Source organism: Ascaphus truei, chromosome 3, assembly GCF_040206685.1.
Source record: "Ascaphus truei isolate aAscTru1 chromosome 3, aAscTru1.hap1, whole genome shotgun sequence".
NCBI classification, from domain to species: domain Eukaryota; kingdom Metazoa; phylum Chordata; class Amphibia; order Anura; family Ascaphidae; genus Ascaphus; species Ascaphus truei.
Genome location: NC_134485.1, coordinates 352165238 through 352179116, shown reverse-complemented (window position 1 = coordinate 352179116; position 13879 = coordinate 352165238). Strand labels below are relative to the sequence as shown.

General features: G+C 40.9%; 1 protein-coding gene across 6 annotated transcripts in view; it reads left to right on the top strand.

The window, feature by feature from the left end:
* The window catches only part of LIMA1 (LIM domain and actin binding 1), a 37334-nt gene extending 25136 nt beyond the window's left edge, over positions 1-12198 (top strand). For all 6 annotated transcript variants that reach the window (XM_075591921.1, XM_075591915.1, XM_075591918.1 and 3 more), the window contains 6 exons: positions 747-901; positions 2959-3066; positions 3465-3516; positions 4916-5019; positions 8287-8420; positions 9560-12198. In XM_075591921.1, the coding sequence (XP_075448036.1) occupies positions 747-901; positions 2959-3066; positions 3465-3516; positions 4916-5019; positions 8287-8420; positions 9560-10532 (1526 nt within the window). In that variant the 3' untranslated portion in view covers positions 10533-12198. The remainder of the gene's footprint in view (positions 1-746; positions 902-2958; positions 3067-3464; positions 3517-4915; positions 5020-8286; positions 8421-9559) is intronic.
* Positions 12199-13879: the final 1681 nt, after the last annotated feature.

The window sequence follows — 13879 nt, the reverse complement described above, 5'->3', positions numbered from 1 at the left end:
CCTGGGACATGTCCTTTTGGGATCTAAGACTGGATATATTAATCACTTTGCTGCAAGAGGAGCCTACAGTATATACTTTAATACCTCCACCTCTGGCACCAAAAAGGTGAAGCAAAAGTTGCTACAGTCACAACTCAAACTGCTCTGCACTGTGGGGCTACTCTGTATTATTATTTATTATTATTATTAGTAGTAGTAGTAGATATTTATATGCCACCAACTTAAAAAAATAAATAATTCCCCCAAACTTTTGCATATCAACATATGCTGTATATCAGTGTCTTTCAACCAGGGTTCCCCAGGCTAAAGGGTTCCCTGCAGTTTTCTTGTAATTTGAAAATTGTGTGAAATACAGAAGAATTAACAATGCATCTGATCTCTGATGTGCTATTAGAGAGCGTTGGGGGGTCCTCAGAAGTTTATTTGGGGTTCCTTAACCAAAAAAAGTTGCAAACTACTGCAGTATATTGTATTGAATAATATGGCTGTGTAGTTTGGAACCGCTTACATGTATAATTTTGTCAGGGCTCGTATGGTGTCCATTTAAAGGTTTCACTGCCAGTGTTGAGACTTCAGTGTGAAATATTACCGTCATTACTTTTATACACAAAGATAAGCACAAGGTTAGAAAAAAAAGATGCATTCCAGAGTTATGACACACGACCAGCATAGCATGTGATCCTTTTGCTAGTGCCATGTCGTGTTTTTGTGTTCCAGTAATGAGTCGGGCATGGTTGTTTTTTCAGGTCATTCAGCCTGCAGCTCTCCTGGTGGCAGCCCAGGCAAGCTTGCAACAAAAACCCTGGAGATATCTCATGTTCTGGAGACCACTTCTCTGAAGGACAGAATGGCCAAGTATCAGGCAGCTTTGTCCAAGCAGACCAGGCCTGCCTCTCCCTCGGTATGTCTTGTGGGATTAGCTTCCTTTCGGTGTGGGATTGGGATGCTTTAGTATTGTAAGTGTATAATCCCTTTTAAATGTTATGTTTGAGTCACAGGCATGCAAAGTGAACCTAAACATATTCAGCATGCAATTTTTTTTAGTAGACTGCAGAACCAATATTTACGTGTCTCGAGTGTTGCATCATTTTAGTGCCAAATGGCAGAATCTGTTAATTGTCTGAAGTATTTGTGTGCTATGCCAAATGCAAGAACAGAGGCCATGCTAGGCGCTCGCATGGCAAAGTGACTGGGGCACGGCCATGACGTCACCCGGCAGGTTCGCCCTCATTGGCTGAACCGTGGGAGCGTGACCTAGCACTCCGTCGCTAAGTCTGAACTCAATTTTCATGTATCCCTGAAAAACTGTCGACTCAGTGCGTTGGGCGCCTCTCACAGTGGGCCCAGCCCCAATGAGGGGTGGCTCTTGTCCCCGGCGCGTCCACCATAGCGAGCTCTGCAGTAGCCAATGGGGACCAAGCCTCAGAGGTACATGAGGCAATTGACAATTTCAGGAATTGAAAATGGGTTCACTCTGGTCTTCTCTGAACAGTCAGAAGTTCCCAATACCAGTGGAACGCCCACTGAGGACATTGGTCAAAAAATATTTTACTGCTTTCCTTGTAAGTGGTTGAAGTAAAAGGGATTTCATTAAGAAATTTCTATTTTTCCTATTTTTACAGCATAAATATTAAAGTATTTCTAACCGTCCATGTAACTTTTCCACAATGGTTAATAGAGTTTTATTAAGCCACTGCAATCTGTTAGATCTTTTGAATGGCTAGAAAAATCATTTTTCATTAGCCTCATATGGCCTCCATCTTTTATCCCTGTTCCTTGCCAGTACATTGCAAATTGTGATTCCAGCTTTTGAGTGCAAATAGATTCATGCAAAAGGGCTCAATCTCCAGGGCAAATATGGCTAGTACTACATCCATTGCTGTAGTTTACGCAAAAGTACAACAATAAAGGTGTAGATTTTATTTACTCTGACTTTTTTCAGTTTGAAGGCATAGACCTTACAGTCTAGTATCCCACTTTGATATTGCTACTAATATGTAGGGTTCTGCGGAAGCAAAGTATGTGCAGCATGATACTAATGCTTGACCACACCAACCTGAGGGGGATGATTAAACGGGATGTGATTCAGAATATACACACTTCGCCCACCAACCCCCTCTACATGTTCAGCTATTGGATATTCTCTTGACTTCTTCTCTCCCTTCTGTTACATTCCCAAGAAATGACTCGTCAAGCAGAGAAACTAGTCTGTCTAGTTCTGTTTGAGAGCTGATAAATGACTGCAGAACCCTTCCCTTGGTCTAATCCACAAGCATAATTTGTCTCAAAATAAGGGCACTGGTTATGCATTACAGATATTCTATTACCACAATTGCATATATCATTTGTTCTTATGGTTAGGGAGAAGTGTTAAATGTAAAGGGTGTGAGCTGAAACCATGAAGCAGAATGGTCCAAGTTATTTGTCAAAGTAAATAAAGGAAGTGGGAATAAATGTAATCTCTCGAATTAAAAATTAAACAGAAGTCCTATGTAGAGGACAAAACAAACAATTGCATATTTTGTGATGTTCACCTATATTTAACTAATTAAAGATGTCTCTGCCATTCATTCTTTAATCACAGGTTGAGTTTACCCTTTAAACTCCACCCTGTAGTGGTGCTTCCATTGTTTGGTGATTAGTGAATAATGCGAAGTGTCAACCGCACAGAAGGGGAACCTACTCACAACAACTATAGTCTTCTGTATTTTAGTCAGCTAGGTTCCTTTGATGCATATCGTTTCTACTGTATGTAATGCTTCCAAAGCGATTTAACCTTGCTCTGGTTTTATGCACTGTTCATGAGCTTGTGTTGACCACCCACAGAGTTTCAAGGGTGGTCTCTCTGCCGCTAGGCAAACAGCACTTTATAAAAAGACTTCATGGAACCTTTCCATGGGCCCTAATGTATTATTTAATCTTGATTGTGCATGTAAATTATTATTTTTATTTATATAGAATGACATGAAAACTGTTCGTAATGATGTGAGAAACCAGAAGTCTGAGCAGAAGGAAAATGTTCCCCCAAGCCCGGCAGGCTCCGTGTCTTCTCCCGACTTTGAAAAGGTAAATGTCAAATTAACAGACAAAACCGTATGGAAGACCGTGCTACTTGCCCCCTTTTATTCATTTATTTATTTATTTTAAATGTGCAAGTAAGATTGCCGAGCACCACCCAAGTCGGCACAAGCCTAATCTAAAAGTGAAGTTATACCACAGTCAAGCTTAATAAAGTTATTGCCTCAAGGGTAAAAAATCTACAGAATGTGAACGCTGCATGAGGAACCCAAAATATCAAACACTGGCATTTCGGACATATAGGCCCTTCACATTAACAGCAGACGAGGAGAAGCCTGTTGACTGTCCTGTTTGTAACTGATATAGTGGTGTTTGCAGTTGGCCGTTCCTTGCTTTTGTTGCATGTTTTGAGTCACTGACCGCCTGCTGCTTTCCTGTCTCTCCAGATATCTGTGAATAACAGCCCTGTTCTGTCCAGGGACCTTGCAGACAGTAATGGTAAGTGTAAGGTGCTACCCTCCGGCCTTCCTGTTTGTTCTTTGGCTACTGCATATTTATTTATTTTATTTTTTTTCTTTCTAGTTCTAAAATCATCCAATTTTGTAATTTCGTGTGTGTGTGTGTGTGTGTGTGTGTGACATAGTGGGAGCAGCTACACCTCCCGTTGCGCGCGTCAACTGAGGACACAGACCGCTCAGGTGTGCACACCTCCTTGGCCTCTGTCGTTATGCCCGTAGCCCGATATAGGATGTTAAGAAGACGTGCTGAATTACAATGGTTTATTATTTTTTTGAGCCCTCCAACAGATGTTGTCCAGGGCTAATTTAGCCACAATTTTGCCAAATATAGGAACTTTTTTTTTTTAGAAATTTGTATGCTGGTGCTAACAGGAGAGAAGCTTATAACATTATCAAAAACAATAGTGGAATTGACAGAGAAAATAAATTGGACTCTTCTTAAGACAGGTGTTTTATATAGATTCTAAAAGTGGGTAAGAGGATAGTATTTCTGTATATAACAGTTTTTTTTTATTATTTTAAATTAACCAAACTAAGGCAATGGGGAATCATCTAATTCTCAGATTACAGAATGTTCTTGGCAACAAAGCTTGAAACAAGCTCTTGAAGCTGACTGGGCCAAAGTCTGGATTGGAAACCAGTGGTGATATGAGTGATGGGTAGAGTATTCTCAAATTGAGCCTTATACCAAATGGCCAGTAGTAAGGTGGGAGCTTATAACTGAAGATCTGTTTTTCTGTATCCACAACAGATCAGCACGTTTAACATGTAATGACCAGCAAGTTGCATGCAAGTAACTGGTGTAGTACAACACATGGAGTGGAACTGTTTGAATTAGATTTGGATGCAGTTTCGGTAGTGTTTAACACTACTGTTTGGGCCATTTGTGTGGCACAATATGCTTGCTATGTTTAATAACCTCACCCTTAAACGGAAAACTTGGTTAGTGATTTAGTAGGGGCCCAAACTTGGCCTTCTGAAAAGCTCATGACACACATGAAAGATGCACCAACTGGTCCACATTTCTGAAATCTGTTTATTAGTTATAGGTAAAACCTATTGGCTCACCTAGCCGTAACAAAGACCTAGTTTTGTAAAAAGTAAATATCTGTTTAGGGCAGGGTTTATAAATGGAGTGTGGCTTTAGTGGACTATCCACATAGAGCCTGAACTTTTTTTTAGCACCTCCACTAATTCAGAGAGAATTATATTATATATTATATTGTGTAAGAGATCCATGGAAGATGTGCATCTCATTACAAGTGGTCTAATTACAAGGTGGCTGTAGGTTATCATGAATACTGTAAGTGTCAAAGGGAATTGTACACTTGAAGATTCACTATTGACAAATGTATTTGCTTTCAACTCCAATAAAATAGGTAAACTTGAAGAGGATATCCAGAGGCCCAGCAGTTCTCCCGGGTATAGCTCCCAAGCAAGAGCGCTAACCCAGCTGGAGGCGACTCCTTCCAAAGCGGCAAAGGTGGGCACTGAGCATTGGGTATGGGAGCATGGCTGCCCATATGTGAAGTCCACTTAGATTGGTGTTTAAATTATTCTCCTTTGTTTTGGGAATGTTCTATATTCACTAGCGGCAAATGAGTGTAGACTACTGTACAGGTGGCATCTGACCCTGTACGTGTGCAGAATGTAAAGTCTCTGGCAATAAAATTGGATTGGAAAGATCCAAATTATTAATTAAAGCACCAGTCCTACTGCATTTTTTTTATTTTAAACGTAGATTTTGTTTAGTGTTGGAATCCTTAGTGTAAATTACTTTTACTTTATTTTTAAATCTTTTATAATGTCATTAAACGAACACACCCTTTGCAGTCACAGCTGCTTGTGCTCAAGGGTGTTGACATTTTTATAATCTTGACACTAAAGCATAAGTGAGTCTTAAATAATAAAGTGTCTTGGGAGAACTGACAGCTTACAAATTATGCAATGAAAAGTACCAGTACACTGTGAATGAATCATACAAAGGCCACCATGGCATATGAAGTTATTAAATGACTTCCCTTCTCTTACAAGCTATTCGTCCAACACAACAGAATGACCATACCACTCACCACAATAGATCTGAACAATAGTGAGTGACCAGGGCATAGGACTTAACAAAACAAAGGTAATCTCAGGATCACCAAGTTCCCCATTTACTGCAGTGTCAGATCATATATATTAGACCACAATGGTCTGATAGGTATGCTATTAAATGGGGAGACTGCAAATTGTCCATAACTATATTTTTTTTTTTTATTTCTGCCATAGTTGGCACTGTCGGCTATACAGGCATACATGAACTGTTACACCCAGTTGATAGACTGGATGTCTACTGTGCTATTAGGTGCTGCCTATAGGATGTACTAAGCATTTCATGCACGTGTGTATATTATCCATAGAGGATCATATTGATTTGGCCCTAGTACGGTTGGATTTTTTTGGTGCTCTGCATTCCTTTACTAGACACTAGCAGTATTATTGATCTTACGATTTCTATGTACAATCGCCAGGGATATTAGTTGGCTGTTTTAACCACATCCGATACATGGTTACCCCTAGATGACCTAAATCCACATTCAGGCTTTGCTTAGTACATACATGAGTATATGATGTTTCTATGCATGGATCTATTGCCTATTTAGCACTCACCTACTTTTTTAATTTGTGGGGAAGTCTTTCTCCTTAAGCACTGTATATGTTCACAGCTATTTGTTTTCTCGTCTGAGTATTAATAAAATGTTATTATTTTTGCCATTTTTGGCTTCTATTGGCATCCATCATCCTACTGTGATGGGAGCGGTTGTTATGGGTAATTTGCACTCTGCGCTCTCCCCATTTAATAGCATATCTATCAGACCATTGTGGAGATATAGATATAACACTGTGGTGATCCAGAGATTACCTTTCTGTTTTAAGCCATTTTTCCAACATGGTTTTTGGGCATGCAGAGAAAGTACTCTTGCACACCGTGTTACTGTAATGACACAAAGTCCTAATGCATTTTGGCAACACTATTCCTAGCAAGACAATTACAGCAATTTTCTTCCATTACAAAAATGTAGCAACACTTTGAGGGGAAGGGGGGGGGGAGTGGGGTGGCGGCAACCAGGATATTAACCAAGATAAAAATGTCTAGGTTAATGTCAACAAAGTGTGAATTTTACCCATTATAAATTGGCATTGATGCGTGTTGTGTTTGAAAATGAATGTGGCTGAATGAAACACGCGTAGTAGGCTTAGTTGGTCATGCTTTTGTCTCTCTTCCAGCTTCTGTCTCCTGCTCTCCTGGTACCTTCTATCTGCTCCTGCCTTCTACTCCCCTTCTAGTCTGACCTCTGCTACCACCACTCTAAGGGCCTCCTCTTCCTTCGACCTGCAGTACAGGGAGCGTGTACATCCGCTCTGTACGTCAATCCTTTTTGTGTGGTTATTGCACCCAGCAACAGCTGATTCTAGCTTGCAAACCTAAATACCTGTTTATGAGAATCTGTTGCTGGCTGCATACTGCCTGCAATGGACTTAATGTTTTTGTTGCTTTGTGTTGCAAGCACCACCAGCAGCAAAGTGACTATAATTGTAAACTAAAACCAAGTGACATACACCGGTAGTACTTAAATTCCAACAATTTGAGTAATAAAAAGATGTCCCTGTCACGAGATCAAACAAATCCCTACTGGTCGAGCCCATGTGACCATCTTTCTTAGTTTCCCGCCTCTGTTTTAATCCTTGCAAATATATTTCTCTTCCTTCCCCCTTCCTCTCCCTTTTCTCCCCCCCACCCCCCATGTATTTAATTATAAAATACTTTGCCAGGAAAAACACTGAGTTGCATCATATAGTTAAAAGAAGAAAACTGTCCTGCGCTCAAGCCGTCATCCAACACTGTTGATATCAGTGTGTCACATGAAAAGATACAGGGAATTCTAATGGACCAGAATGGAGGTCAGAGCTTGATAAGAGTGTACTTACCCATGAAAAGCTCACTTCAGACCTCTGTCATAGTTTCCTCTGTACTCTGATCTGGGCGTGCAGCCTTCAGTGTATGTAACAGGCAGGAGAAGAGATCTGGCGTCACAGCCAGTGACTGAATCGGAGGCACTTCCGGTTTGAACAGTAAATCTTTATTAAACGCACAAAAGGACACAGGCTACACCACAGTCTCCCCCTCAACGCGTTTCACGCTCAGAATAGCGCTTCATCTTGGAGTGAGTTGGAGTCTTCGTTTTGTGCGTTTAATAAAGATTTACTGTCAAACCGGAAGTGCCTCCGATTGAGTCACTGGCTGTGTCGCCGGATCTCTTCTCCTGCCTGCATCATCTCGTTGTTTGTTTTTTATTTCCAGGATTTAATGTCTGTTTAAAAGATGCTTTCTGTCTAAGATTTAGGCACTATTGAATGATCTATGCTTTTAAGATGAAGGCCAATATTTCCAAGTGGTGCTAGTTCATAAGACCCCTTCCGGCAGCAGAAGACTCCATACAACCAGTTCAAGTGAATGCGCCATCAAGTGTCTTCCAGCACTGCAAGGGGTCTTATGGTAAAGCACCACTTGGGGTAATATTTACTACTTTGCTGCTGGCAGGGTTTGTTGTACATTTCAAAACCATGCATTGCATGTCTACTACATTATGTATTTAATAGAAGTTATTTGACTGGGTTAACCATCTTAATTGTCTTCCATTTTAGCAGTTATACATGCTGAAAGGTGAAATATATGTAATTGTTTATTTATTAAATGTTCTTGCAGAAGTTTCAGTTGCCAGCAAGAGAGATCTGCTTCGGTTGTCAGAAGACTGTTTACCCCATGGAGCGTCTTTTTGCCAATCAGCAGGTGTACCACAACAGCTGCTTTCGCTGTTCACACTGTACCACAAAGCTCAGGTATCAAACAAGTCTCTTGTAGTGATGGTTGGTTACCTATACATGAGAGCTTATGTTTACTACAATGCTGTGCCGTGAGACTTCTTGGTGCCAGAAGATGCCTTATAGCCCACTTGCTTAAATGCTGCTTGGTGCCTTATGGAGTAGCACGACTTGGTAATATGAGCAAGAACAAAAGATCAGTGATACAGCCGCCCCTGACAGATGCAGAACTCGCCAGCAATGAAGTAAAGTTAAAAATAATTTATTGAGCTACATATGATACAAAAAAAATCCACAAACAAGAGGATCCTCTCATGCGTGAAATCATTGCTGGTATGTTCTGCATCACTCTGGGGCGGCTGTATCATTGATCATTTGTTCCTGCTCTGCATTATACGATCGGAGAGATGTCGCAGAAGGACACGGATCACCCTATCCTGGGTACAATATGCTGCTATTGAGGGGGGGGGAAACAGTGATTGTGAGTAATAGTTACTCAATACCAGACACTTACGCAGAGACACTGGTTTACACATTGCAGCTGCAGTTGGCTTGTCGTGGAGAGTATATCTTTCCTTACTGGCGCAACAGGTCTGGTTCACACGGATCTGCACCCTATCTCCTCCACCTCTCCATTATCTCTCACTAACAGCAGTGTTAATTCTCTACTATAACTCCATCAGTGCCCAGCTTCAATCCTTATGATTATTGGCTCTACACAGCCACAGTTTTTGTTTTCTTGAGTTGGTTTTCACTGGTTGTTTTTGCTTAGTAATATGACCCTGAATGACAATTACATTGCCAAATCGGCAAGTTTTAAGGGAGAAATAATAGCCAAACTAACAAACTATTCCAATTTGGGTGAGACTTTTTTGGGCTGAGGTGACTTAACTTATTGCTATGAATGTAGAATAGACCTGTTTTAAATGTATGATGTGGTTTCTGTTAGGCATTTTTTTGGTTGTGTTTTTGTGTACCTTTGTACCCATATTAATACACAATCTACTGCCTTTTTGCTATTTGTTCATCTTGCTTAACAAAATATATAGTGGTTCCATGGAAATTACTATGAAAACAAAAATAATTTTGTTTGGAGGTAAACTATGGATGATGAACCGTTCACCTAAATGTTAATGCTGTGTTTTCTCTCTAAACAGTCTTGGGAGTTTTGCCTCGTTGCATGGAAACATTTACTGCAAACCTCACTTCAACCAGCTCTTCAAGGCCAAAGGAAACTATGATGAGGGGTTTGGGCACAAACCACACAAAGAGCTTTGGGAGAGTAAAAATGACCTAAGTGAAACTGGGGAGATCTCGGTCCAGTCGACAAATACCTCTGAGGAACCAAGCAGCCCTGTTGTAGAAGAAGCACCTATTGCGAAGGTGGGAGCTCTGGCAGCATCCATGGAAGCCAAAACAGCTAGTAATACACACGAACGGGAAAATCAAGTGGAGACCAAAAAGTTAAGAATTGCCTGGCCCCCTCCAACTGAATCCATTGGCCTGGGAAGTTCCTTAGAAGAAAACATTAAAGTTTTCAAACCAAAGTGGCCTCCAAGTGAAGACATTCATAAGCCAGACAATCCGGAAGACTCTGACCTGAAGAAACTCAGAAGAACTTCCTCACTCAGAGAGCGCAGCCGTCCATTTACGCTGTCATTGGTGAAGCCAGCAGCTGTAAATTGCCAGAAAGCACCAGAGAGTAAGTCTACGCCATCTCCAATCTTGAAAGAGTTCAATTCCTCCAAACTCAGAGAAGATCCAGCCCAGGAGCCAGATAAAAAGAAGCACGTGGAAGAAACCAATACCTTAAAAGATCATAGAAACAAAGTGTCCAGCGACGTTGAAGCCAAGGAAGAGGCCCATGCAAATAAGGAAGATCAGAGCCTCTTGGAAAATGGTGACATTTCTGAGACAGAGGCTGCCGAACAGCAGCTCTCCCCAGAAAAATCCAACCTGTCTGGGCACTCGAGCATGGAAGATCTGGTAATGCCCAAGGAGCTGTCCCCAAAACAGAACCGCAAGTCACAAGATGTTGGCTACTGGGAGGGAGAAGAACTGGAAGACCTTTCTGTGGAAGATCAGATCAAACGGAATCGGTACTATGATGATGAAGAGGATGATGAATAATTCCGCATCTTGGTGTCCGCTGCACTGGGCTTAGCCTTAATTTGGTGTTACTTTTCAAAGTTCTTATAAATGTGGTTCTTTGCTCTTTAGAGCAACGTCACTAATTTAAAGCCGTAGTCCCTGCAAGTATTTTATTTTTATTTCATTTAGTCCTAAAATCAACGTTTGATTTGTCCTCGAACCGCAACCACATATGGCAGCAAAATACAATTAAAATAGAATGCTGTAGAAATAATCAGACTTTAATATTGCATCAACAAAAATGATTTACTTTTTTCTATCAAGTGTAGGAGGGGCTACTTTTAAGTAGTGGCTATGTACACCATAGACCAAGGGTGAGGCTGATTAGAAATGTGGGGTAAGATTCTTAAGCTCTGGTGCTTGACTTTCTAGAAGCATGTCATGAAGTAATCCAGAGTCCAGGTGTGAGGCTCATCCTGGAGGGAAATGAAAGCTGGTGTACCTAAGCTTTGGTAGAAAAGCACTACACAACTATCACTTTCTGAAAATAAATCCCAACATCAATGCCACCTTGCTGCCAGGTTGTATGTTAGATTGCTGTCCAATTATCAACCCTTGTGTTCCACAACGTATTGCAAATATATGTTGCAGGCCCCTCTGGAAACGAGAGTTGGTTAATCATTATAGACTCTTGACTAAGCACATACTGGTCAGGAGGCCAGTGAAGAAAATGCCTTTTAGCCACTTCTGTTAGTGTTGAGGACATCTGTGCCTCCTGAAGGAGATGATTTGAACGCTTGCCACAAGTCGGGAATATTTCATGCCTTCGGTCCTGAGAATACCTGCTTTGCTATTCTTACCAGGCTCTCCGTGCTGTAGTGATTAACGGGTCCAATGTACATCTAGTCAACTTGAAGGGTGTTGGTTCCTTTGGAAAATATGCAGTTAACTGGAAAACCGACCAAATCTGGAACTTTTTTTTTTTTAAGCCTTGAATGCTGTTTGGGTCTGCCCAGCCACCAACCCAGAATGGGTATAACAAGTGCAATGTGCTGTTCCTTTTATCCTTGACTATGAAATTGTGGAACAAACGTGCTAACTGGAATAAATTAAAATCGATCTCACGCGGCATGTGTTCCTTGTATTGAATGCAATAACCTGGCACTGGAAGTATTGGCTCGGAGAAGAGACGTCTAAACTATGCAATGTGGGAAGTGACACGAGACTATTCTCTTACATTCCAGGGTTGCTGTTTAAGAATGTAGCTCCATTGCTGTGTTGCCTGCACATTCTTCCACCACTTTGATTCTAAACACTAAGCAGCAGCAGGGATGTGTAGCCAACCACAAATGTTTGTTTTTTTTATGTTGAACAAACGTGCACACCAAGGTGTGAACCGGACAAAAGTTATTTCATTTAAAGTTGCTTTTTTCATTTTCCTAGCAAACACTAATCTGAATCGCATTAGTAGGTACAGTACATCGAAGTTTCTTATGGTTTTAGAGCTGTTTTTTTTTTTAAGTTTTAGCTTTCAGGTATTTTACAATGATTGAACATACTAGAGGATGAGGGGTGTTTTTTATGAGGTGCAGCTTTTATCTCTTGCTGTATGCGTTATATTAAGCTGGTACTGTATTTTATAAAGGTGTAATATATTTTGCTTTTCAACCAATCTGACAATAAAAAAAAGATTTTTATTCACAAAGTTCTCATTTCTGATGTGTCTGGGCTGCTTGGAAGTGCAAGGGCTATTAATAGCTAAAAAGGGAATGACCGGAATGAAAGTTCTCTTGTCAACTTCCATTTGTCATGAATACACACAATAGAAATACCCAAATTGGTGTAGAAAAGTCAGTGGTCCAGATGGCAAACAAGCTACTGCACTAAATATTTGTTCAGGCGTGAAGCATATAGGGGTATAAATTATATGACGATAGTATTTTGCATCCCAGCTGGCACAATTATCTGGGTTTTGCCTAATGTATGTGGGAATGTACATTGCTGACCACTAGTACATAAGGAGTTAAAGGTCCTGTCACATGTAGGACAACTTTTTTTTTTTTTTTAATAGGTTAAAACAAATTTGCCTTTCAAAATAATTTTTAAAATATATATATATTTTTTTAATTGCTGTAGCCTCCCTGGGTTTGACCAGGTTAACTGGTAATCATAGGTTAAATTGTCTGGGTGTGGGCCGTGCCCCTCCCAGTAGTTCGTGTGAGGTAAGGGGAGGGAGAAGTTTTAGCCTTATGTAAATGGCTTTAACCCCTTCCCAGTCAGTTATTGAAGTTTTAGTTGGCTAGGAGCTATAGGTTAGAAGCCACACAGAAATTGGAGTTGGGAAAGACCAATGTAGCACTATACCCTTCAGGAACGGGTATAAAGGGTGCTACAGAGAGGTATTCCCTTGTCCCAGTGCAGCGTCTGAATCTCTGGCACGCTTCTATCGGTTTCCAACCTCGTAAAATATTCATACCCCCCTCTGGGATAGGTGTGGGGCTTGAGGGTGAAATTGTTTAAACTGAAGTAGTTTTTCCTTTTTGTTGAACTCCAACTGCTCATGGTTTGTGCTGTTCAATAAACAATTTTTTAATTATTTTGAACAAAAGTACCAGGTTTTGCTTCCTGTGACTATTTAGCATTGCCCTTGAGCGCTCTGCATAATGGAATCTGAAGGGGGCTACATGATTTCTGGCATTGTGACCCAAGATTTATATACATATCCATTCTCATTGATATTCTTGGAGTCTTCACTTGACATTGACAGATAAGAACCCCTTGGTCTACCTTGGAGTCTGCCATTTTTCTTTTCTTGTGAAACCTTCAGTCCTATTTGATCCATTGCTTTTTTCTGTATTAAGGATTGTTTCTATCACAAGCACTTCTGGTTTCTGAGGAGGATGTCACTGTTGATCTCCCTCTACCATTTGACCCCTTGACCCCATTCCCTCCATCTCCTTAAACCTCTTGCTCCTACTATAATCCCTATGCTCGCAAAGATTTTTAACTCCTCCCTCTACTCTGGTACCTTTCCCTCTTCCTTCAAACATGCAACAGTCATACATTACTCAAAAACAGGAAGCTTGACCCTACCTGTCTTTCTAACTATCGACCTGTCTCCCTCCTGCCTTTTGCCTCTAATCTCCTTGAACGTCTTGTATTCTCTCGCTTGCTCCATTTTCTCAACACCTACTCTCTCCTAGACCCTCTACAATCTGGCTTCCACACTGCTCCCTCCACTGAAACAGCCCTCACTAAAATAACTAATGACCTCCATGCTGCCAAAGACAGAGGTCATTACACTGCTCATTTTACCCGAACTCTTTGCAGCATTTGATACTGTGGACCACCCTCTCCTCCTTGATATTGGTAAAACAAAGCTCTAT